Source organism: Protopterus annectens, chromosome 1.part1, assembly GCF_019279795.1.
Source record: "Protopterus annectens isolate FY-2018-M chromosome 1.part1, PAN1.0, whole genome shotgun sequence".
Classification (NCBI taxonomy): Eukaryota; Metazoa; Chordata; order Ceratodontiformes; family Protopteridae; genus Protopterus; species Protopterus annectens.
This window is the reverse complement of record NC_056726.1, coordinates 1,462,475,692-1,462,497,598: the sequence shown is the minus strand read 5'-3', so window position 1 is coordinate 1,462,497,598 and position 21,907 is coordinate 1,462,475,692. Positions and strand designations below refer to the sequence as shown.

At 43.2% G+C, this 21,907-nt stretch overlaps 1 protein-coding gene across 1 annotated transcript in view; it reads right to left on the bottom strand.

Annotated features, from left to right (window-relative positions):
- Nucleotides 1–21,907, bottom strand: part of BSDC1 (BSD domain containing 1) — an 871,248-nt gene that overhangs the window by 569,016 nt on the left and 280,325 nt on the right. The window contains exon 3 of the mRNA XM_044082455.1: nucleotides 9,064–9,180. Coding sequence (XP_043938390.1) covers nucleotides 9,064–9,180 — 117 coding nt within the window. The remainder of the gene's footprint in view (nucleotides 1–9,063; nucleotides 9,181–21,907) is intronic.

Here is a 21,907-nt window from a genome sequence, read left to right as displayed (position 1 = left end):
GTGGAATGGGATCTAATCCCCTGGGGATAGGTTTTCCATGGTGCTTATAGCAGAAACGAATACAATGGCTTATCCATTTGGAAACAGTCTGCTTTGAAACAGCCTTTCCCTCTGCCCCTGCAGCAAATGACACCAATAGTTCAGATTTTCTTAGAGATTTTGTCCTGTTTAAGTAAAATCTAAGTGGTCTGTGTATATCCAATGAATGCAGAATCCACTCTCCCTTGTTCTGTGGATTGGGAAAAAGTTGGCAGATGAATGGTCTGATTAAGAGCCACACTGGATACCACCTTAGGCATGAAAGATGGATTGGTCCGGAGAGACACCCTGTCCGCATGAAAAATAATGTAAGGCTCCACTGCCATAAGAGCCTGTAATTCAGAAATCCTTCTAGCTGAAGTGACTGCTAAAAGGAAAGCTGTTTTCCAGGAGAGAAATTTTAGGTCTGCAGTAGCAGCTGGCTCAAAAGGAGTGAGAGTGAGTTTTTCCAAAACAAAATTGAGGTCCCATGAAGGGGATGGCACTCTCCTGGGAGGTCTTAAGCTTTTGGCCCTTCTGAGATGCTGCTTTAGCAGAGGATGAGAGAAGAGGGGAGGTTCTGTGTTGTAATGAGCTGAAATGGCAGAGGCATGGATTTTTATGGAAGAAAAAGATAGGCCCTTGTGAAGCATCTCAGTCAAGTATTGCAGAATCTGAGGAATATTGGGCATTGCTGTGCTTATTCCTTGTGATTGGTTCCAGGCACAGAATCTTTTCCATTTGTCAGCATAAGATTTTCTAGTACTAGGTCTTCTAGCCTCCAAAATGACATCCATCACAGGTTTGCTGAGGGATGCCAATGGTGAAATTATTAGCCATGCTGCAAGATTCAAAGTTTGGAGCGGAGTGTGCAGAATTTGGAAGTTCTGCTGAGACAGTAGGTAAGGTGTCTGAGGCAGGTGCCACGGAGGAAGATGTGACACATTGCACAGGAGTGGGTACCAGTGTTGGCGATGCCAGTCTGGAGCAATCAGAATAATTTTTGGTTTGTCCTGTCTGACTTAGTAGAACATTGGAGAGCAGAGGCAGAGTGGGGGAAAAGCATAGACTGATAGGTTTTTCCAGCTGAATGATAGAGCATCCACCTTCCAAGCTTTTTTGTGATGAATTCTTGTGCAGAATTTGTCCAACTGATAGTTCTGGGGTGAGGCAAAAAGATCTATGTCTGGACTCCCCCACTTGCGTGTCAACATGTTGAAAATTTGTGGTTCCAGTTTCCATTCGTGTGGGTCCATAAGATTTCTGCTTAGTTCGTCTGCCAGAGTATTTAGCTTTCCTGGCAGGAATTGAGCTTGTAGTTGTATTTGGTAGGTCAAGGCCGTGTTCACAATGCCATGGCTAGTCTGCAAAGGGAGTAGGAATGTGTATCCCCCTGCTTGTTTATGTACCACATAACTGTGGTGTTGTCTGTCTTTATCATTAATTGCCCTGGATGAAGGAAGTCCTTGAAGGCTGTCAGTGCATTCTGTACAGCTAGCATCTCTTTCTGATTGATATGAAGGTGCATTTGATTTGGGCTCCATTTGCCCTGAATGCACTTTCCTGCCAGATGAGCCCCCCAAGCATAGTCTGATGAGTCTGTAGTTAGGGTTTGGGCGGTGGGGGTGGAGTGAATGGCAGTCCCTTGTTTTGGTGGCAGGCCTCTGGCCACCATAGAAACTCTAATTGCAGGCAAGGTATGATAGGAATCATTGTTTTCAGGCTGTGACAATGTTGACTCCATAAACGTTTTAAGTACCACTGAAGTTTCCTCATATGCAGTCTTGCATATGGAATTAGAAGAATGCAGGAGGCCATGAACCCCAAGGCTTGCAGAATTTGTCTTGAAGATAGCAGGGTTTTTGTGGCCATCTGTTTGAAGTAAGTCACCAACTGAATTTGCTTTTCTGGCATAAGGTAAGTCATCTGGGCAGTTGTACTCAAGCTTGCACCCAGGAATGTAATTTTTTGAGAGGGTACCAGTTGTGATTTCTTTTCTTTTATCGTGTACCCTAGACAAGTTAGAACCCTTTTTTACAAATGCCAGATGCTTTAGAAGAACGTCCTTGTTTTCTGCCTGAATTAGACAGTCGTCCAGGTATGGATATATTTGAATATTTCTTTGCCTGCAAAATGCAATTACTGGAGCCAGGCACGCACTTTGTGAAGACCCTGGGCGCAGTAGATAAGCCAAAGGGCAGTGCACAGAACTGGTAATGCAAGTAGCCTGCTTTAAAACTGAAGTATCTTCTGCAAGATTCCTTGATTGGAATATGCAGGTAAGCCTCTTAAGTCTAGAGTTACCAACCAGGCATCTTTGCCTAGCATAGGTAGTAACTGTTGAAGAGTCAGCATCTTGAATTTTGGAATGTCCAGAAATGTGTTTAGAGTGGTAAGTCCAGAATTGGACGCCATGATTTGTCTTTTCTGGGTACCAGGAAAAGTCTTGAATAGAAACCTTGTCCCTTTTCCTCTTCTGGTACTGGCTGAATAGCCCCCATGTTCATGAGGGACATAACCTGTTTCTGGGCCTCTGCCCAATGATTTGGGGGCAGGTCTGGGCATCCGTTTGGGATTGGCAATGTGTGGAAATGAAATCTGTATCCCTGGAATACTATATTTAAAACCCATTTGTCCTGGTTAATAAGTTGCCAGTTTTGTACATGAAGTGCCAGCCCCCCCCCCCAAAAAGGGGCGGCGAAAAGGTAAGTGCTTGGTGATTGTAGAGGGAAGTCATTGAGACTGGTTACCAGAGGGAGGTGCCTTGTTGCTTCCAGATTTGGAGGTGGAGGCGCCCCATTGTTTAGTTCTAAAAGTTCCTTGTTACTGAAACCTGGAGCCTTTGGAATGTCTGGATTTGACTTGAGTAGCTCTCAAAGGGACTGGAAAGGACCATTTCTTAGTAGGCCAGTGCCTACTAAATCTTGGAGGTTGCACTTGTAATACATCTTTCACAGTTTGCATAGATTTAGCTTTATCTTCCATCTTTTTTTTAACACTTCTTCAGCCTTATTACCAAAGAGACGGTCCTGTTGTAAAGGAGCATCCAACAATTTTGATTTAACATGGTCAGGCAGAGTTTGCTCTTTGAGCCAAGCATGCCTTCTTAGCACAGATCCAGTTACAGCAGCCCTGCAAGAGGTCTCCAAGGAATCAAAACCACATTGCAAAGTATGTTTTCCAACTTGTTCAGCTGAATGTAATAAATCCTGTAAATCTTTATTTTCCACACAGTCAGAGATTAACATAATTTTTTGTTTAAGTAGTCCCATGATATGCTGTTGATATTTAAGCATATGAAATTGACAGTTTAAAGCCCTGATTGCCAAGGTTGCAGAAGTGTAAACCTTCTTACCCCATCTATCTAGTGCCCTGGAATCTCTATCAGAAGGGGTGGGATTTTTAGCAGTAGAGGCCTTAATGCCCTTGGGACCCTGAGAAATGGTTTCAGGATCAGCAATAGGATTTTTGAAAAGGAATTTGTGGGAGTCAAGAACCCTGTAGTATCTGTCTGGCTTACAAGGAGCTGGAGGCAGAGAATCAGGAGCCATATTAGATTCTGAAAAAATATCATCAACAATGTCTAGAACAGGAGGTATAACCGAAGGCCTATGCTGAGGAAGAAGAAGAAAATCCCTAAGTCTCTTTTTAGATTCAGAGAAATCCTGACTTTCCCAGTGGAAATGTTCCCTTAAGGTATGTAAAGTTTCCCCAAAAGAAAAATCCTCAGAGGGAGAAGCAGAAGGAATGGAATCTTCTGCATCAGAGTCCTCATAAGTAGGAATAGACAAATCCTGTTCATTAGAAGAGTTAGAAGAAATAGAATCCTGTTCAGAAGATTCACAATCAATGTCTTGCCTAGGCCTCTTAGAAGGCGGGGGATGGCTACCCCTGATCAGAGTAATTAAATCTTCAGCCATTTTGATCATTTGTTTTTTAGGCATAGGGGCCTGAACATGTGGCCCAGGCATAGTTTTTTTAGACACAGATTTAGATTTTGGCCTTAGGTTTGAAGATGGCGTCAGTCTAATATACAAATCTGTAGGCCTGAAAACACCCTCAGAAGCCGGTGCCTTCACAGCAGCTCCGGACCCATCTAAGGTAGAGACATCCACGGGTTCCATGACTGAAGCATCTCGCGGACTCCGAATGGGTCTCAGTAGAGGCATGCAAATCAGAAGTAGCGGGCATCAGGGGCTGCGAAAGCACCTCACTGAGTACCGGCGAATTGGTGACTAGCTTAGGAGAAGCATCATCAGTTTTGGACCTCGACGGTCTGTCTCTGTCTTTTTCTTTGCATTTTTTAGGTTTTCCAGTAGTCGGATTGCTAACCGACATTTCTGGATATTTAAATCTTGAGCCAAAATATTTAGAAGCAAAAATATACAGACATTTAATCGTGCGTTGATTAAATTTAGCACAAAACCGACAGCAAGGTACATTGTGGTCAGGGCCTAGGCAAGGAATACAGTACAAATGAAAATCCTTATGAGGTATTTGCTTCCCACAAGTAATGCAATTTTTAACTTTTACTGACATCGGTAAGGAGCAAGAAAAAGTTTCCCCAACGGGGTACTTAGCTTTTAGTTGAAGACTTCGGTTCTGAAACTCGAAAACGAAAATTTCAGGAGTCGGCCGACTGGCACTTGGAACTGTTTCTGCTTTGGGCACCGCGCGGCAAGAAAGACTGATGCAATGGCATCAGCTGCCTGTTTTATACCCCTTATGTCATGGAAGAAGGGACAGCAACCGACGCAGGACCCAAGACTTTGTTAATCAGGCAGACTGAGGGCAACCTGCCAGCAGATTACCCAAATGTAATGACTGCAACAGTGAAACACGAAGAACATCTGTGTATGTCAGAGCAGTAATGGTTGAACTCTTAGGTTCATAGGTGTTTACTAAGCTAATGACCACAATGGCCTTTTTAAGCTAGCCATGCATTCCAAATCTCTGACCAGTTTTGATACCCTTGATAAATGTAAGCAGGGGCTTGGGAGGTGAAACTTTTTTTTGTCAGCTGCAAAACAGTAACTTTACAGTAAAATATACAAGCTTTAATTTGAATAAGATACATTCAGGAAATTATATTTTACATCAACTAACTGACAGACAATGAGTCTCAGTTCAGTGGTGGACCAAAATAATAAAAATTAAAAAGCAACCCATTATTTCAAAACAAGACGCAGGTTAAGCAATTTGCCCAAGGAAACTTCACTTTAGCAACTCCAGCAAATGTATTTGAACATCAGAGCTTGTAAGGGCACCACAACATGCCCTTATATCACCTCATCACAAAACTACAAGATGAAGTGAACAGTCTCCCAAACTTGTCCAAGTGAGACACTCAACCAACCATCACAAACAGGCAATAAAAATAAAAGCAAATAAAGCCATTTTTCTGTCCCCTTGACCAGGGAACAAGGCCAAAAAGCAGCAGTAGCTGTTGAAAGACTGCAGAACATCACTAGGGAGATCTCAGTGAGAACACAAATGAGGCAGCAGTAAGTGGCATGCAAGGGGCAGTTAAGGGTGGAATCAAGAGTGAAAATGACAACACTGGCACGTAGATGTGATGCTTGCAAGATGCCCATTCAAGCAACCTTGTTAAAGCTACTACTTAAAACACTCACGTACAAAGACTGAACAGGCCCGGATCACTGCAAGAATTAAGATTATTAAATTTATTTTACTTTTGTTAACCAGTTTAAATGTAGTGGTTAGTAGATCCTTTCCAAGTATGACCCTGGCCATACAGGCAAGCAATCTGGCTTGAAACATAGCAGAACAGTCATTGGTAAAATTGATCGTGGCAAAAACCAGTGGTGGCCACCACCAGCTGCGAACAGTGGTCAGAGAAGACACTATGTTCAGAGACTATGCTGAAAGCTTGGAAGTTGAGTGGAGTGAAAGCACAGGACTTCAAGAGAATACTCAGGGGTGTAGCACCTCAGGAAAAGGAGAAAATATATGGAATTGAAGATTAGCAACATCTCAAAACAGCATGTGTAAAAACTACAGAAAAGGTATACAGCTGTGCCAGGTATGCATAAAGGTTGGATAAGGAAAGCCGGTGATGGAATGCAGAAGTCCAAAAAGAAAGTGTAGGAAGAAGTGAGAGAAAGAAAAAAGATGGACCAGGCTAAGGAGGAATACTGGGTGGTTAACAAAGGGGCCAAAACAGCAGTCACAATGGCAAAGAACAAGGTATTAGAGAAACTCTATCAGCTTTTGGAAAATGACTCAGTAAATGGCACAAAGGAACTTTATAAGGTTGCAAGGCAAGGACAGAAAGACAATGAAGACAGTCAGATACAATGCATAAGAGATGCCAGCAACAATCTGCTCACCAGTCCAAAGGACATCAAGATAGATGAAGAGAGTACTGCCAGCAGGTTCTGAATGAAGAAAACCCAACAGAAACTGTACGGAGCCACTTACAACCTCAAATGAAGAAAACCAACAGAAACTGTACGGAGCCACTACCAACCTCAAATGAAGAAAACAAACAGAAACTGTACGGAGCCACTTAAAACCTCAAATGAAAGAGGAAGAACCACCCACCTGAGAATAAAAACAGCACTTAAGAAAATCAGGAAAAAGCAGCAGGCTCAGATGAAGTCATGGCACATATCAAAATGTTGGGTAACTTAAGGGAGAAATTGCTCCGGAGGACACTCATCACAGTACTGAGAGAAAGGCATATCGCAGACGAATGCAGAATTCTAGTGACACTACAAAAAGAAAGAAGACATTTGCAACAGTGGGCAGTACCAGCAGTATCAGCTCTTATTACACTGCTAAAAGTGTCAAACAGGGTGACTGATATACAAATGCTGTAGTAAAAATTAAGTTGGGAGAACAGCAGTTCAGATTCATATCAGGGTGCAACACAAAAGACCCAATGTCTGCAGTGAGATGGTGAAGAAGAAGCTGGAGATAGGAAGAGAGTCTAAGACTTGAAGAAAGCAAATTAAATCCAAGAAACCTGATTTAGGCAGTCCTATGCTGTCTGAAGTCCAAGAAACACTGGTAGAGTGAGTTCAAGCAATGTACAAGGACCCAGTGACACAAGTACAAATAGTGTTTGGTGGGAGTGAAAGTGTATCATGGTCAACTTGGAGTACATTGCTACTTATACTGGCGATGGACTGCTATAGCAAAGAAGTCAGAGAGAACAGACCAACAGAGCTACTGTTTAGACAATATGGTTCTACAAGCAGATTCTGAATGGGAACTTCAGCAAATCAGGGCACTGGAAAGCAAAACTGAAGTCACACGAGCTGTAAATGAGTACACAGGAAACAGCTGTCATGGCAGCAAATAGAGACAAGAAGCTGAAAACTGAGATAGAAGGGAAAACAGTGGAACAGGTTAACAGCTTCAAATACGTGAGGGGGGTGGTTGAGGAGAAGGGAAGTATGAATGAGGACATAAAAGCTAGAATCTGAAGGTGCTTCAGCCAACTGGCAGTGTGTCATTAGTAGCGTGATAGAAGAATGCCAAGAAAGTAGAAAATTAAGGTATACAAATCAGTGGTGAGACCAGTTCTTCTGTATGACAGAAGCCTGTGCAGTGAAGGCACAGTAGTAGAGGGAGTGCGAGATGATGAAGATGACGACATGTCTGAGGGGGGTGGTAGGAGGCACACTAAGAGAAACAAGGTAATTAGTACATCAGAGTAAAAGAAGCCAAAGTAACCTCAAGGAAAACAGACTGCAGTGGGTCAGTGACATATGCAGGAAAGCAGAAGGCAATCTGGTACAGCAGGTTTGGGAAAGACAGGAGGACAGTAAGAGACAGAGATATCCAGTCTAGGGGTGTATGCACTGTGTGACAGAAGACCTGTGGCAGTCAGGAATGACTAAGACAAAAACAGAATAGCACAGAATTAAGACAGGTAGCATACAAAATGCCCCAGCCTCATGTAGAATAATGGAAAAAAAAAAAGAGGGTTGATGATGCTGGTGAACACTTAAGCATTGTACCACTTTCATTTTAAAGAAGGATTTTATAACTTTCAACTCAAGATACATCATCTGACTTCAACACAGTATGAACAGAATGCATCATCATTGCTACAAAACAGGCAGTGCTGTCACTCTTATGGCAGCCCACCGTACCTATTGTACACATGAACAAAATCATCAAATGGCATTCTTGACCAATGGACCCGAAAGGCTTCCTAGGGTGCATCACAGACTTGCTCTCATTTATTTATTTATTTCCAGTTTGATGACCGGGGATATCCGCTGGGCTCAGAGAGCCCGTTTTCAGTGGAGGCCCGGGGAGAAAAGCTCCATGTTACAAAGTTTAGATACAGATACAATATAGAAAAGAACAACAATTTACAACTATGTTTCATGCTAGCAAGCAGGTGTAATTTCTTAGGTACATGTTACCTTTAGATACAGACACAATATTATTAATTAACAATTTACAGTTAAATTTCATGTTAGAGAGCAGGTGTAGATTCTTAGGTACATGGTACAAATTTTATATTTACAATATGTACATATGTGTACAGTGGCTCTGCTGGACAGAGGCACAGGGAACTAATCTAAGGGGGCGGTGAAAGCCAACACATTCTGGCTAGGCTTATAAATGCCTTCGGGCAGATAGCCTAGTATCAACCTATGTGCGGTAGCCTATAGATCATACCCAGAGAGGCTAGTAATCATAGCTGGAGAGGGGTTTAGAGGTGGAGAGAGACGTATAGGACTACGTGGGGAGAATGCAGTTGCATTTTCTGTTAAGAGTAAAGGTAGGAATGCAACTGAGATTTAAAGTTTTCAAAGTCTGCACAGGTCCTTAAGAGAGGAATGAAGAGAATTCCATTTTCTCTCTTTCACTTTTCATTCACTCTCATATCTACATTCACTGCTGAAGTGTCACCTTGTATTCTTGCGACGCAAGAAGCATTCTCCTCCCCCAATTTTTCTAAGACCAAATTCTGACTGCAACAATTTCAATGAAGTTAAAACTAGGAAAACTTCTGGTGATAAGACCAAAAGGTGCATTAAAGCTCTCTGCATTGATACTTACCACCAGTTTCTCTTTTACTGCATGTGCTGTTGCTGCAATAGTGTTTGCTGTGTCATGCTGTACCACCTGGGAGAACTCTGCCAAGTCTCGCCTTATGAATTCCAGGGCTTCAGCAGACTAATACAAAAAACAAAATAACAGTTAATCTAATAAGTTTATTAAAGATTACCCAAAACAAGACATCCCAGCTTTAGTTCACTGCTACCATCTCTCACCCGAAGTACTGTAGTTATACATTTTAGTGTAATAAGAGAAATCAAACAGACAAATTAATACCTAGAGAGGCCGTCTTCAATGGCGGCCATCACAGGAAAATAAATTCACTCAGAATGATGCTCTTACCTTCTACGCTCTGTGAATTAGAATATTTTTGTCAGACTTCAGTCTAAAGAGTACAGGACATAGGACCAGCATTCAGAGTCCGTTGTTGACATGCTTACCACTGAAGGCAGTCCATGTACTATTTACATTTTGTGTTTGATCTTCAAGCACACCAAAACTCGAGTTACAGTACTTTGCCTGAAATTAGTCTACTTTTTCAACTGATTACCTTAAAAAAAAATCAGAATAAAATATACTACAGAGTTCAAGAAAAAGGGCTGTAGTCATTAGAAATTAGCTCACGTGAGGCACTCGAGATAACAGCAGATAAGTAGCACATCTTTTTGTCTTAGGTAAAGCCTATACAAAAGGTGTAAAACATGAAAATTGGAAAAGTGTGCATCTGCCAGATCACAAGGTCTAGCAAAGCCAATTCTGTGGAACAGGTAATAACACCCAGATTTACTACAGAGGATAAGGACTGCTCAGTTAAAGCATATGAATTAATACAGAGATTTTCAGTTACTGGGTATCCCCCAACATGCGTTTCAGAAAGATGTTTAAGAGGTAGCTGGAAAAGTACAGTTGTGTGCCTACCATAAATGCAGATGTTCGAGAGTATTCACTGTTGCAATCATTACTCTTGGGTTATCCTGCTGGCAGGCTACCCTCAGTCGGCCTGAATTCCAAAGTCCTGGTCCGGCGTAGGTTGCTGTCGCCTCTTCCCTGACGTCAGTGCGCCAGGGGTATAAAAGATGTAGCCGGCGCCATTTTCTTCAGTTTTTCTTGCCCCAGATGTCAGGTTCCCCCAAAAGGGTAGGCTAAATATATTATGCCAATAAACATACATGCACTAAAGTAACATTTCCTTCATCTACAAGCAAATACACCACATAGGTTGTATAGAATAGAAAAGTACAGATGAACCCCAGCAAATGAAAGGGGGACGGAGGGAGGGTAACCTGGACTGTAACAGTGAATACACTCTAACATCTACATTTATGGTAGGTACACAGTTGTACTATGTTCATTGTGTTTTACTGTTGCAGTCATTACTCTTGGGTTGAATCCCAAAGCTGAGGATGGGTGGCTGAGCTAAACAGGGTTAGGAGAGGCTATGAGGCCCTGCAGAACTGCAGTGGCAAAGCCTGCTCTGGATTTAGAGTAAAGAGGCAAGTGGTAGTACTTTGTAAAAGTGTGCACTGAACTCCAAGTTGCTGCCTCTAAGATGTCTTTGGTTGGTACTCCTCTGAGGAAGGCTGCTGAAGTGGCTGCTGCTCTGGTAGAATGAGGCCTAATGCCCTTAGGCACTGATTTTCCATGCTGAGAATAGCAGAAAAGAATGGAATGACCTATCCATTTAGAAATAGTCTGTTTTGAGATAGCCTTTCCTTGTGATCCTGCAGCATATGACACTAAAAGTTGCTCAGTCTTTCTGAAAGCTTTAGTTCTGTCCAAGTAGAAGCGTAGCTGTCTGTGTATGTCCAAAGAATGCAGAATTTTCTCACCCTTGTTCTGTGGGTTTGGATAAAAGGTAGGCAAGTGAATGGTTTGGTTGAGGGCCACACTGGACACCACATCTTAGGCATAAATGTAGGGTTTGTCCTCAGAGAAACCCTGTCTGGATGAAAAATGATAAAAGGTCCCACAGCCATGATTGCTTGTAACTCCGAGACTAGTCATGCAGAGGTTATTGCTAGGAGCAGAGCTGTTTTCCAGGATAAGAATTTTATATCAGCTGTTGAGGCTGGCTCAAAAGGAGGCAGTGTGAGTTTTTCCAAGACATAACTGAGGTCCCATGCCAGAATTGGTGCTCTCCTTGGAGGCCTGATGTTTTTGGCCCCTCTGAGGTACTGCCTTATTAAAGGATGAGAAAAGATAGGTGGTTCCGTACTGTAATGGGCTGAAATGGCAGAGGCATGAATCTTAATTGATAAAAAGGAAAAGCCTTTGTCCAGCATCTCAGTTAGGTATTGTAAAATCTGAGGAATATTTGGTACATACGTGTCAATGCCTTGTTCCTGGTTCCAAGCACAGAATCTCTTCCATTTTTCTGCATAAGATTTCTGGTACTGGGCCTCCTGGCCTCCAATATAACATCCATAACAGCTTTTGAAAGAGGAGTGTTCTGAATGGCTACATTATCCGCCATGCTGCCAGATTTAAGGTCCTGAGTTGGCTGTGCAGGATCTGATTGTTTTGTTGGGTCAGCAAGTGAGAAGTTTGAGGCAGTATCCATGCTGGACCTTGAGACAAGCTCTTTAGGATTGGGTACCAGTGCTGGTGTGGCCAGTCTGGTGCAATCAGTATCATTTTTGGCTTCTCTTGTCTGACCTTTAGGAGCACCTTGGGAAAGAAAGGCAGTGGGGGAAAAGCATATGCTGTTAGGTTTTTCCAGCTGAAGGATAGAGCGTCCACTTTCCATGCTTGTTTGTGATAAATCCTTGTGCAAAATCTCTGTAATTGGCAGTTGTGAGGGGAGGCAAACAGATCTATGTCTGAGCATCCCCATTCCCTTGTTATCATGCTGAAGACTTGTGGATCCAGTTTCCACTCATGGGGATCCATGAGGTTTCTGCTTAGTTCGTCTGCCAGAGTATTTGTTTTTCCTGGCAGGAACTGTGCTTGCAGGTGAACATGATAAGTCAATGCTGTGTCCCACAAGGTCATTGCTTGTCTGCAGAGGGGGTAGGAATGTGTGCCTCCCTGTTTATGTACCACATGACCGTAGTATTGTCCGTCTATCAGTAGCTGTCCTGGATGAAGTAGATCCTTGAAAGCTGTCAGGGCATTCTGAACAGCTAGCATCTCTTTTTGATTGATATGAAGATGCATCTGGCTTGCAGGCCATGTGCCCTGAATACATTTTCCTGCCATATGGGCCCCCCAGGCACAATCAGATACATCTGTTGGCAGTGTCTGTCTGGCTGTGGGAAAAGTGAATGGCAGACCCTTGCTGTGGTGACAGGCCTGTGCCCACCATTGAAACTCCTGTTGCAGGCAGGGAATGAGGGTAATTACCGTCTCCAGGCTGTGGCAATGCTGAGTCCAAACACTTTTTAGATACCATTCTAGTTTCCTCATATGCAGTCTGGCATACAGAATTAGTAAAATGCAAGATGCCATGAAGCCCAAAGCCTGCAGGATTTTCCTTGCAGATAACTGGGTCTTTGTTGTCAACTTTTTGAAGTAAGAAGTCAGTTGCCTTTGTTTGTCTGGTGTGAGATAAGCCATCTGGGCAGTGGTATTTAAGCTTGCACCCAGGAATATTATCTCTTGAGAGGGTACTAGTTTTGATTTATTTTCGTTTACTGTGTACCCTAGGCAAATTAGTAATCTTTTTACAAATGCCAGATGCTTTAGAAGAATGTCTTTGTTCTCTGCTTGAATAAGGCAGTCGTCCAAGTAGGGGTATATTTGAATTCCTCTTTGTCTGCAAAATTCAATTACTGGTGCCAGGCATTTTGTGAAGACCCTGGGCACAATAGATAAGCCAAAGGGCAGTGCAGAGAATTGGTAGTGCATTGAGCCAGCTATGAATCTGAGGTATCTTCTGCAAGACTGTCTGACTGGGACATGCAGGTATGCCTCTTTTAGGTCCAAAATTACGAGCCAAGCCTTCTTGCCCAGCATGGGAAGTAGCTGCTGTACAGTCAACATCTTGAATTTTGGAACCTCCAGAAACGTGTTTAGTATAGACAGGTCCAGTATTGGTCTCCAGGCTTTGTCCTTTCTGGGCACCAAGAAAAGTCTTGAGTAAAATCCTTGCCCCTGCTCTTGCGGTGGTACTTGTTGAATGGCCCTCATGTCCATGAGGGCTGTAATTTGCTTTTGTGCCTCTGCCCATTGATTGTGTGGCAGGTCTGGCATACCTTTTGGCCTTGGTAGGGTGTGAAATTGGAACCTGTAGCCCTGGGACACTATGTTCAAGACCCATTTGTCCTGGATAATCATTTGCCAATTTGGTGAAAAAAGCACTAGTTTTCCCCCTAAGGGGGCTGTCAAAAGATAAGTGCTTGGATCTGGCACAGGAAAGTCATTGGGACTGTTTCCTGTAAGGTTGTGATTTGTCTTCTCCACTTTTAGAGGTAGGAGCACCCCATTGTTTAGGCCTGTATGAGCCTTGGGGCTGAGATCTGCCTCTGGGACGTCTGTATCTGCCTCTTTGTGGCCTGACACTGGAAAGGACCAATTTTTTGAAGGCCAGTTCCTGCTAAATCTTGGTGGCTGTACCTGTAAGAAATATTTAACTGTCTGCATGGATTTCGCTTTATCCTCCATTTTCTTCAACACCTCTTCTGCTTTAGTACCAAAGTATCATGCTGTAATGGAGCACCTAATAATTTTGCTTTAACATGATCAGGCAGATTCTGTTCCTTTAACCAAGCATGCCTTCTAATAAAAGAACCTGTAACAGCGGCCCTGCAAGAGGCCTCCAGTGAATCATAACCACATTGCAAAGTATGGTTTCCCACTTGTTCAGCTGCATGCACTAAATCCTGCATTTCCTTGTTCTTTGAACATTCAGAATTTGTCAACATTTTCTGTTTAAGCAGTGACATTAAGTATTGCTGACATTTAAGCATATGAAACTGACAATTTAAAGCCCTTACAGCCAAGGTAGCAGAAGTGTAAACTTTTTTCCCCCATCTGTCCAGTGCCCTAGAATCCCTATCAGAGGGGACAGGGTTTTTTGCAGTGGAAGCTTTGACCCCTTTGTGACCCTGAGATATAGTTTCTGGGTCAGCAGCGGAGTTTTTATATAGGAATTTAGGAGAGTCTGGGACCCTGTAGTATCTGTCTGGCTTAGCAGGTGCAGGGGGTAAAGAGTCAGGGGACAGGCCAGATGCTGAAAATACATCTACAATGTCTAGAACAGGTGGAATAGCAAAAGGTCTGTGCTGAGGTAGTAGTAGAAAGTCTCTGAGCTTTTTCTTAGATTCTGAGTAATCTTGGCTCTCCCAGTGGAAATGCTCTCTCATGGTATGCAGGGTTTCCCCAAAAGAATAATCATCAGGAGGAGAGGCTGAATAAATGGATTCTTCAGCATCAGAATCCTCATAGGGAGGAAAAGCATATCCCTGTTCAGAAGAGGAATCAGAAGAAATTGAAACCTGATCAGAAGAATCATATTCTGTCTCTTGCCTAGGCCTCTTATCAGGCGGGGAATGGGAACCCCTGATCAAAGTAATTAGGTCTTCAGCCATTTTAACCATCTGTTTTTTAGGCATGGAAGTCTAAGTAGGAGAATGCTGTACTTGTTTCTTTGTCTTTAGAGCTGCTTTAGTCTTTGAAGCTGAAGATGGTTTAACATATAACTGTGTAGGTCTGAAGACACCCTCAGAAGCCAATGCCTGCTCATCGGCTCCGGACCCATCTGAGGGAATGATTTCAGAGTGTCCAATATCTTGAGTATCCAGAGGCCCAGTCGGCTCCACGTGGTAGTCAAAAGCGGCCTGTGGCTCTGAGGTAGCGGGCGCCAGGGGCTGCGAAAGCGCCTCACTGAGAACCGGCGACTGGCCTAACGGAGGCCTCGTCATCGGTTTTGGACTTCGGATGCCAATCCTTTTCCTTGTCCTTGCGTTTTTTGTAAACTCCGGTCATCGGGTGTTCTGACGGCATTATATAGTTAAATTTTCGGCCAAAGTAATGAATTGCAAAATCGAACCGACGCTTAATAGTGCGTTGGTTAAATCTAGCACAAAACTGACAGCTAGCAACGTTGTGGTCAGGGCCTAGGCAAGGAATACAGTAAGAATGAAAATCCTTATGAGGTATTTGCTTCCCACAAGAAATACAATTGTTAACTTTTTCTGACATCGGTCTGGAGCAAGAAAAAAGTTTCCCCAACGGGGTGCTTAGCTTTAATGAAGACATTGGTTCTGAAATTCGGATTTGAAAATCTCAGGAGTCGGCCGACTGGCACTTGCGAACTGCTTTTGCTTCGGGCACCGCGCGACAAGAAAGACTGAAGAAAATGGCGTCGGCTGCATCTTTTATATCCCTGGCGCACTGACGTCAGGGAAGAGGCGACAGCAACTGACCCCGGACTAGAACTTTGGAATTCAGGCAGACTACCAGCAGGATAACCCAAGAGTAATGACTGCAACAGTGAAACACGACGAACATCAGGGAAACAAAACAGTTTTACTTTGAAGGTCAGCCAATGACTGCTATAGCAACCGCTAAAGATCATACACTAGACAGAACTATGGCTACAGTGGTTACACACAGCTTTGAAATGGATGACATCATGATAAGTAATTTATTTAGCAATGAAAGAAGTATAAATGTGAAAAAATGTTACCATTCTCAACTCTAACAGTCCCTGTCTTGTAAGGTTACAGGCAGAAAATCAGGAATCTACCTGCAGACCCTTTTATTATCTTGCATCCACTGGGTCAGTGATGCTACAGACATTACACTTTCAATTCACAATTATTTTAGACATTGCTGAATGTCTCACATGCTACACCTTATACAAAGAAAATACTACTTAAAAGGCTACGCAACGGCTTTATGAACACAAATAAGCAATTGGAAAAAAGAATAAAATTGTGACAGGCCGTTGGGATCTCTGTAGAAAGCATTCTTCTTATTCTTTTTAATGAAAGCAGTGACAATGATGAATCCAGTACAATTGTGTAAGTTGCACTTAGCCATAGTAATAGATGTTCAGATTCTTCATTGCTGCGGCTACTGCAGCAATGAAGAATCTTAACATCTATTATTATGGCTAAGTGCAACTTACACAATTGTACTTTATTCATCATTGTCACTGCTGCAGCAGTCTAAAGCTAGATTAGTTGATTGTCAAAGCCTATCCAACTTGGGAGGAGGAAGGTCTCTGGAGAATGGTCCTAGCAGGGCCTATCCTGAACCTAGAAAAGGAATGTTTTGCAAAAGTATGAGCAAAGGAACATGACCTTGCCTCTAGAATACTTCTGTGATGGCATATTGGAAAGGGGTGGACTCTAGAAGCAAAGGCTCACAGAGAATGTGCCTTGATACTGCCTGGAACTAGTTTACTATGGTGGGTATAACTAAAGGCAATAAATAAGGGCAACCATCTTGAAGTAGTCTGTTTTGAATGCCTACTGTAGTTCTCCTGAAACTATCTGTTGCCAAAGGGAAATGTACAGAGCCAGTTTCTGGGACAGACTTCATAAGGAAGGGACACATCATAAGAAACAAATAGCTGATTTGGAGTTCGTTCTGCTAATACATAACATGAGTTGGCTATGTGCATCCAAATTATACTGAAACCTTTCTCCATGGGTCTTAGAATCTGGATAGAAGTTCAGGAAATTGATGGATTCAAAGTAAACTCAGAAATCAAACTGGACATAAATGAGAGACTTGTTCTTGATACCATGTATTAAAAAAAAAAAAAGATAGGGTTCAACCACCATAAATTACAGTTGTGTACCTACCATAAATGTAGATGTTCGAGTGTATTCACTGTTGCAGTCATTACACTTGGGTTATCCTGCTGGCAGGCGACCCGTAGTCGGCCCGAGTTCCAAAGTCTTGGTCCAGCGTCATTTGCTGTCGCCTCTTCCCTGACGTCAGTGCGCCAGGGGTATAAAAGTTGCAACCAATGCCATTTTCTTCAGTTTTTCTTGCCCCAGATGTCAGGTGCCCCCAGATATGAAGGCTGAAAAGATAAAATTATGCCAAAAAACATGCATATATTACTATAAACATTTCCTTCATCTACAAGCAAATACACCACATAGGTTGTATAGAGTTGAAGAAGTACAGAATAGTCCCAGCAAAGAGGGGGATGGAGGGTGGGTAACCTGGACTGCAACAGTGAATACACTCGAACATCTACATTTATGGTAGGTACACAACTGTACTATGTTCATCGTGTTTCACTGTTGCAGTCATTACACTTGGGTAGGATCCCAAAGCTGAGGTTGGGTGGCTGGGTCTAGAATGGATTTGGCGAGGCTAACAAGCCCTGCAGAACTGCAGTGGCAAAGCCTGCTCTGGATTTGGAGTAGAGAGGTAGGTGGTAGTGCTTGGTAAAGTGTGCACTGAGCTCCATGTTGCAGCTTCTAAGATGTCTTTGGTGGGTACCCCTCTGAGGAAAGCTGCTGAAGTAGCTGCTGCTCTGGTAGAATGAGGCCTAATGTACTTAGGCACAGATTTGCCATGTTGGGCATAACAGAAGTGGACGCAGTGTCCTATCCATTTGGAGATTGTCTGCTTTGTAATAGGTTTTCCTTGTGATCCTGCAGCATATGCCACAAACAGTTGTTCAGATTTTCTGAAAGCTTTTGTTTTGTCCAAGTAAAATCGTAGCTGCCTGTGTATATCCAAAGAATGTAGAAGTCTTTCCCCTATATTCTGGGGATTTGGGTAGAAAGTAGGCAGATTAATAGTTTGGTTTAAGGCCACATTGGAGACCGCTTTTGGCATGAATGTTGGGTTCATCCTTAGAAAAACCCTGTCCTGGTGAAAAATGAGGAAAGGATCCACAGCCATCAATGCCTGTAACTCTGAGACTCTTCTTGCTGAAGTTATTGCTAGGAGTAGAGCAGTTTTCCATGACAAGAATTTTAGGTCAGCTGTGCTGGCTGGTTCAAATGGAGGCAGTGTTAGTTTTTCTAAAACAAAATTGAGGTCCCAAGTAGGTACTGGTGCTCTCCTAGGGGGTCTAATATTCTTTGCCCCTCTGAGGTACTGTCGTAGAAGAGGATGTGAAATAAAAGGAAGATCCGTATTGTAATAAGCTGAAATGGCAGAGGCATGGATTTTAATAGAAGAAAAAGATAGGCCTTTGTCCAACATCTCAGTCAGGTATTGTAAAATTTGAGGTATATTAGGGACCAGAGGGTCGAGTCCTTGTGCCTGGTTCCAAGCACAGAATCTCTTCCATTTTCCCGCATAACATTTCCTAGTGCTGGGTCTCCTGGTTTCCAAAATTACATCCATAACAGCTTAAGAGAGAGGTGCAGTCTGAGTGGCCATGCTGCCAGGTTTACGGTTCTGATTTGACTGTGCTGAATCTGATTGTTTTGCTGAGTCAGAAGATGAGGGATTTGAGGTAGAGGCCAAGGTGGGCCTTGGGACAAAATCTTCAGGATTGGGTACCAGTGCTGGCGTGGCCAGTCTGGGGCAATCAGGATCATTTTTGGCCTCTCTTGTCTGACTTTTAGAAGCACCTTGGTGAGAAGAGGCATCGGAGGAAAGGCATAGACTGTCAGGTTTTCCCAGTTGAAAGATGGAGCATCCACTTTCCATGCTTGAGAGTGATAAGTCCTTGTGCAAAATTTCTGTAATTGGTAATTGTGAGGGAAGGCAAAAAGATCTATGTCTGGATGTCCCCATTCCCTTGTTATCATGTTGAACACTTGTGGATTTAGCTTCCATTCGTGAGGATCCATGAGATTTCTGCTTAGTTCGTCTGCCAGTGTATTTTTTGTCCCTGGCAGGAATTGTGCTTACAGATGTACCTGGTAGGTCAGTTCTGTGTTCCACAAAGTCATGGCTTGTCTGCATAGGGGGTAGGAATGTGTGCCCCCTTGCTTGTTTATGTACCACATAACTGTGGTATTGTCAGTCTTTATTAATAATTGTCCTGGATGTATTAGGTCCTTGAAGGCTGTCAGGGCATTCTGTACAGCTAGCATCTCTTTTTGATTGATGTGAAGATGCATTTGTTCCTTGGGCCATGTGCCCTGATTACATTTTCCTGCCATATGTGCTCCTCAGGCATAATCCGATGCATCCATTGTTATTGTCTGCCTGGCTGTAGGTAAGGTGAAAGGCTGTCCCTTGTTGTGGTGACAGGCCTGGGACCACCATCGAAACTCCTGTTGTTGGCAGGGAATCAAGGTTATGATTGTCTCTAGGCTGTGACAATGCTGAGTCCAAACACTTTTTAGATACCATTGTAGTTTCCTCATATGCAGTTTGGCATATGGAATTAGTAGAATGCAAGATGCCATGAAACCCAGGGTCTGCAGAATTTTTCTTGCAGGGAGCTGGGTCTTTGTTGCCATCATTTGAAAGTAATGAGTCATTTACCTTTGTTTGTCTGGCGTGAGATAAGCCATCTGGGTAGCTGTATTTAAGCTTGCACCCAGGAATATTATCTCTTGAGAGGGTACTAGTTTTGATTTATTTTCATTTACTGTGTACCATAGGCAAATTAGTAATCTTTTTACAAACGCCAGGTGCTTTAGAAGAATGTCTTTGCTGTTTGCTTGAATAAGGCAGTCGTCCAAGAAGGGATATATTTGAATTCCTTTCTGTCTGCAAAATGCAATTACTGGTGCCAGGCAATTTGTGAAGACCCTGGGCGCAGTAAATAAGCCAAAGGGCAGTGCAGAGAATTGATGATGCATTGAGCCTGCTATAAATCTGAGGTATCTTCTGCACGACTGTCTGATTGAGACGTGCAGGTATGCCTCCCTGAGATTCAAAGTAACTAGCCAAGCCTCTTTGCCCTGCATGGGCAAGAGTTGCTGTAGTGTTAACATTTTGAATTTTGGAACATCCAGGAAAGCATTTAGGATTGACAGGTCCAGTATTGGTCTCCATGCTTTGTCCTTTCTGGGTACTAGGAAAAGTCTTGAGTAAAAATCTTGGCCCTGTTCTTGTGGAACATTTTGAATAGCTCCCATATCCATAAGAGCAGCAATCTGTTTTTGTGCCTCTGCCCATTGGTTTTGTGGCAGGATTGGCATACCTTTTGGTTTTGGAAGCATGTGGAAGTGGAACCTGTACCCTTGAGAAACTATATTCAGCACCCACTGGTCTTGGGTGATCATGTGCCAATTTGTGAAAAGTGCTAGCTTTCCCCCTAGGGGAGCTGTCAACTGATAAGAGCTTGGTATTTGCAGAGGGAAGTCATTGTGACGGTTTCCTATAAGGTTGTGATTTGTCTTCTCCTCCTTTGGGGGCTGAAGCACCCCATTGTTTAGGTCTGTAGGAGCCTTGGGGCTGAGATCTGCCTCTTGGGCGTCTGTATCTGCCTCTTTGTGGCCTGTCTGACACTGGAAAGGACCAGTTTCTGTTAAATCTAGGTGGCTGAACCTGTAAGAAATCTTTTAACAGTTTGCATTGACTTTGCTTTGACTTTGCTTTAGCCTCCATTTTCTTTAACACCTCTTCTGCCTTAACACCAAACAAAGTGTCATGCTGTAGTGGAGCATCTAACAATTTCATTTTAACATGGTTAGGTAAACTTTGCTCTTTCAACCAAGCATGTCTTCGAATAACTGAGCCTGTAACTGCAGCTCTGCAAGAAGCCTCTAAAGAATCAAAACCACATTGCAAAGTATGCTTTCCCACTTGTTCAACTGCATGCAATAAATCCTGCATTTCTTTAGTGCCAGGACCTTCTATATTTGTAACCATTTTCTGCTTTAACAATGACATGAGATACTGCTGATATTTAAGCATTTGAAACTGACAGTTTAAAGCTCTTACAGCTAAAGTAGCAGAAGTGTAAACTTTTTCCCCCATCTGTCCAGAGCTCTGGAATCCCTATCTGAGGGAACAGGATTTTTGGCAGTGGAAGCTTTAACCCCTTTTGGACCCTGAGAAATAGTTTCTGGGTCTGCAGCGGGGTTCTTGTAAAGAAATTTATGAGAGTCAGGGACCCTTTAGTACCCGTCTGGCTTTACTGGTGCAGGGGGTAAAGAATCTGGAGACAGACTGGATTCAGAAAAAACATCATCAACAATATCAAGCACAGGGGGGGGATAGCCAAGGGCCTGTGCTGAGGCAATAGAAGGCAATCTCTGAGCCTTTTCTTGGATTCTGAGTAATCCTGGCTCTCACAATGGAAATGCTCCCTCATGGTGTGTAGGGTTTCCCCAAAATAGTAATCCTCAGGCGAAGAGGCTGAAGGAATGGACTCTTCAGCATCAGAGTCCTCATAGGGAGGGAGTGAGTATCCTTGGTCAGAAGAAGAATCAGAAGAAATGGAAACTTGATCAGAGGAATCATAATCAGTGTCTTGCCTAGGCCTTTTGTCAGGAGGGGGATGGGAGCCCCTGATTAAAGTAATAAGGTCTTCGGCCATTTTAAACATCTGTTTCTTTGGCATGGATGACAGTTCTGGGGAATGCTGTACTTGTTTCTTTGTCTTTAATGGTGTTTTTGACTTTGCCTTTGCTGCTGTAGTAGCCTTAATTGTAAGCTGTGAAGGTCTGAAAACACCCTCAGAAACCGGTGTCTGCTCAGCGGCTCCGGACCCATCTGAGGGTATATTTTCTGTAGGCCCAATACCTTGAGTTTCCACAGGCCTCGGTGTCTCCACGTGGCTATTGGTTGTGGCCTGTGGCTCTGAGGTAGCGGGTGTCAGGGGCTGCGAAAGCGCCTCACTGAGAACGGGCAAACCGGCGACTGGCCTAGAAGAGGCTTCGTTGTCGGTTTTGGACCTCGGATGCCTGTCTTTCTTTGTCTCTGCGTTTTTTATACATTCCGGTCGTCGGTTGTTCCGACGGCATTATGTAATTAAATCTTCGCCCAAGATAATGTAAAGCAAAATCAAACTGACGTT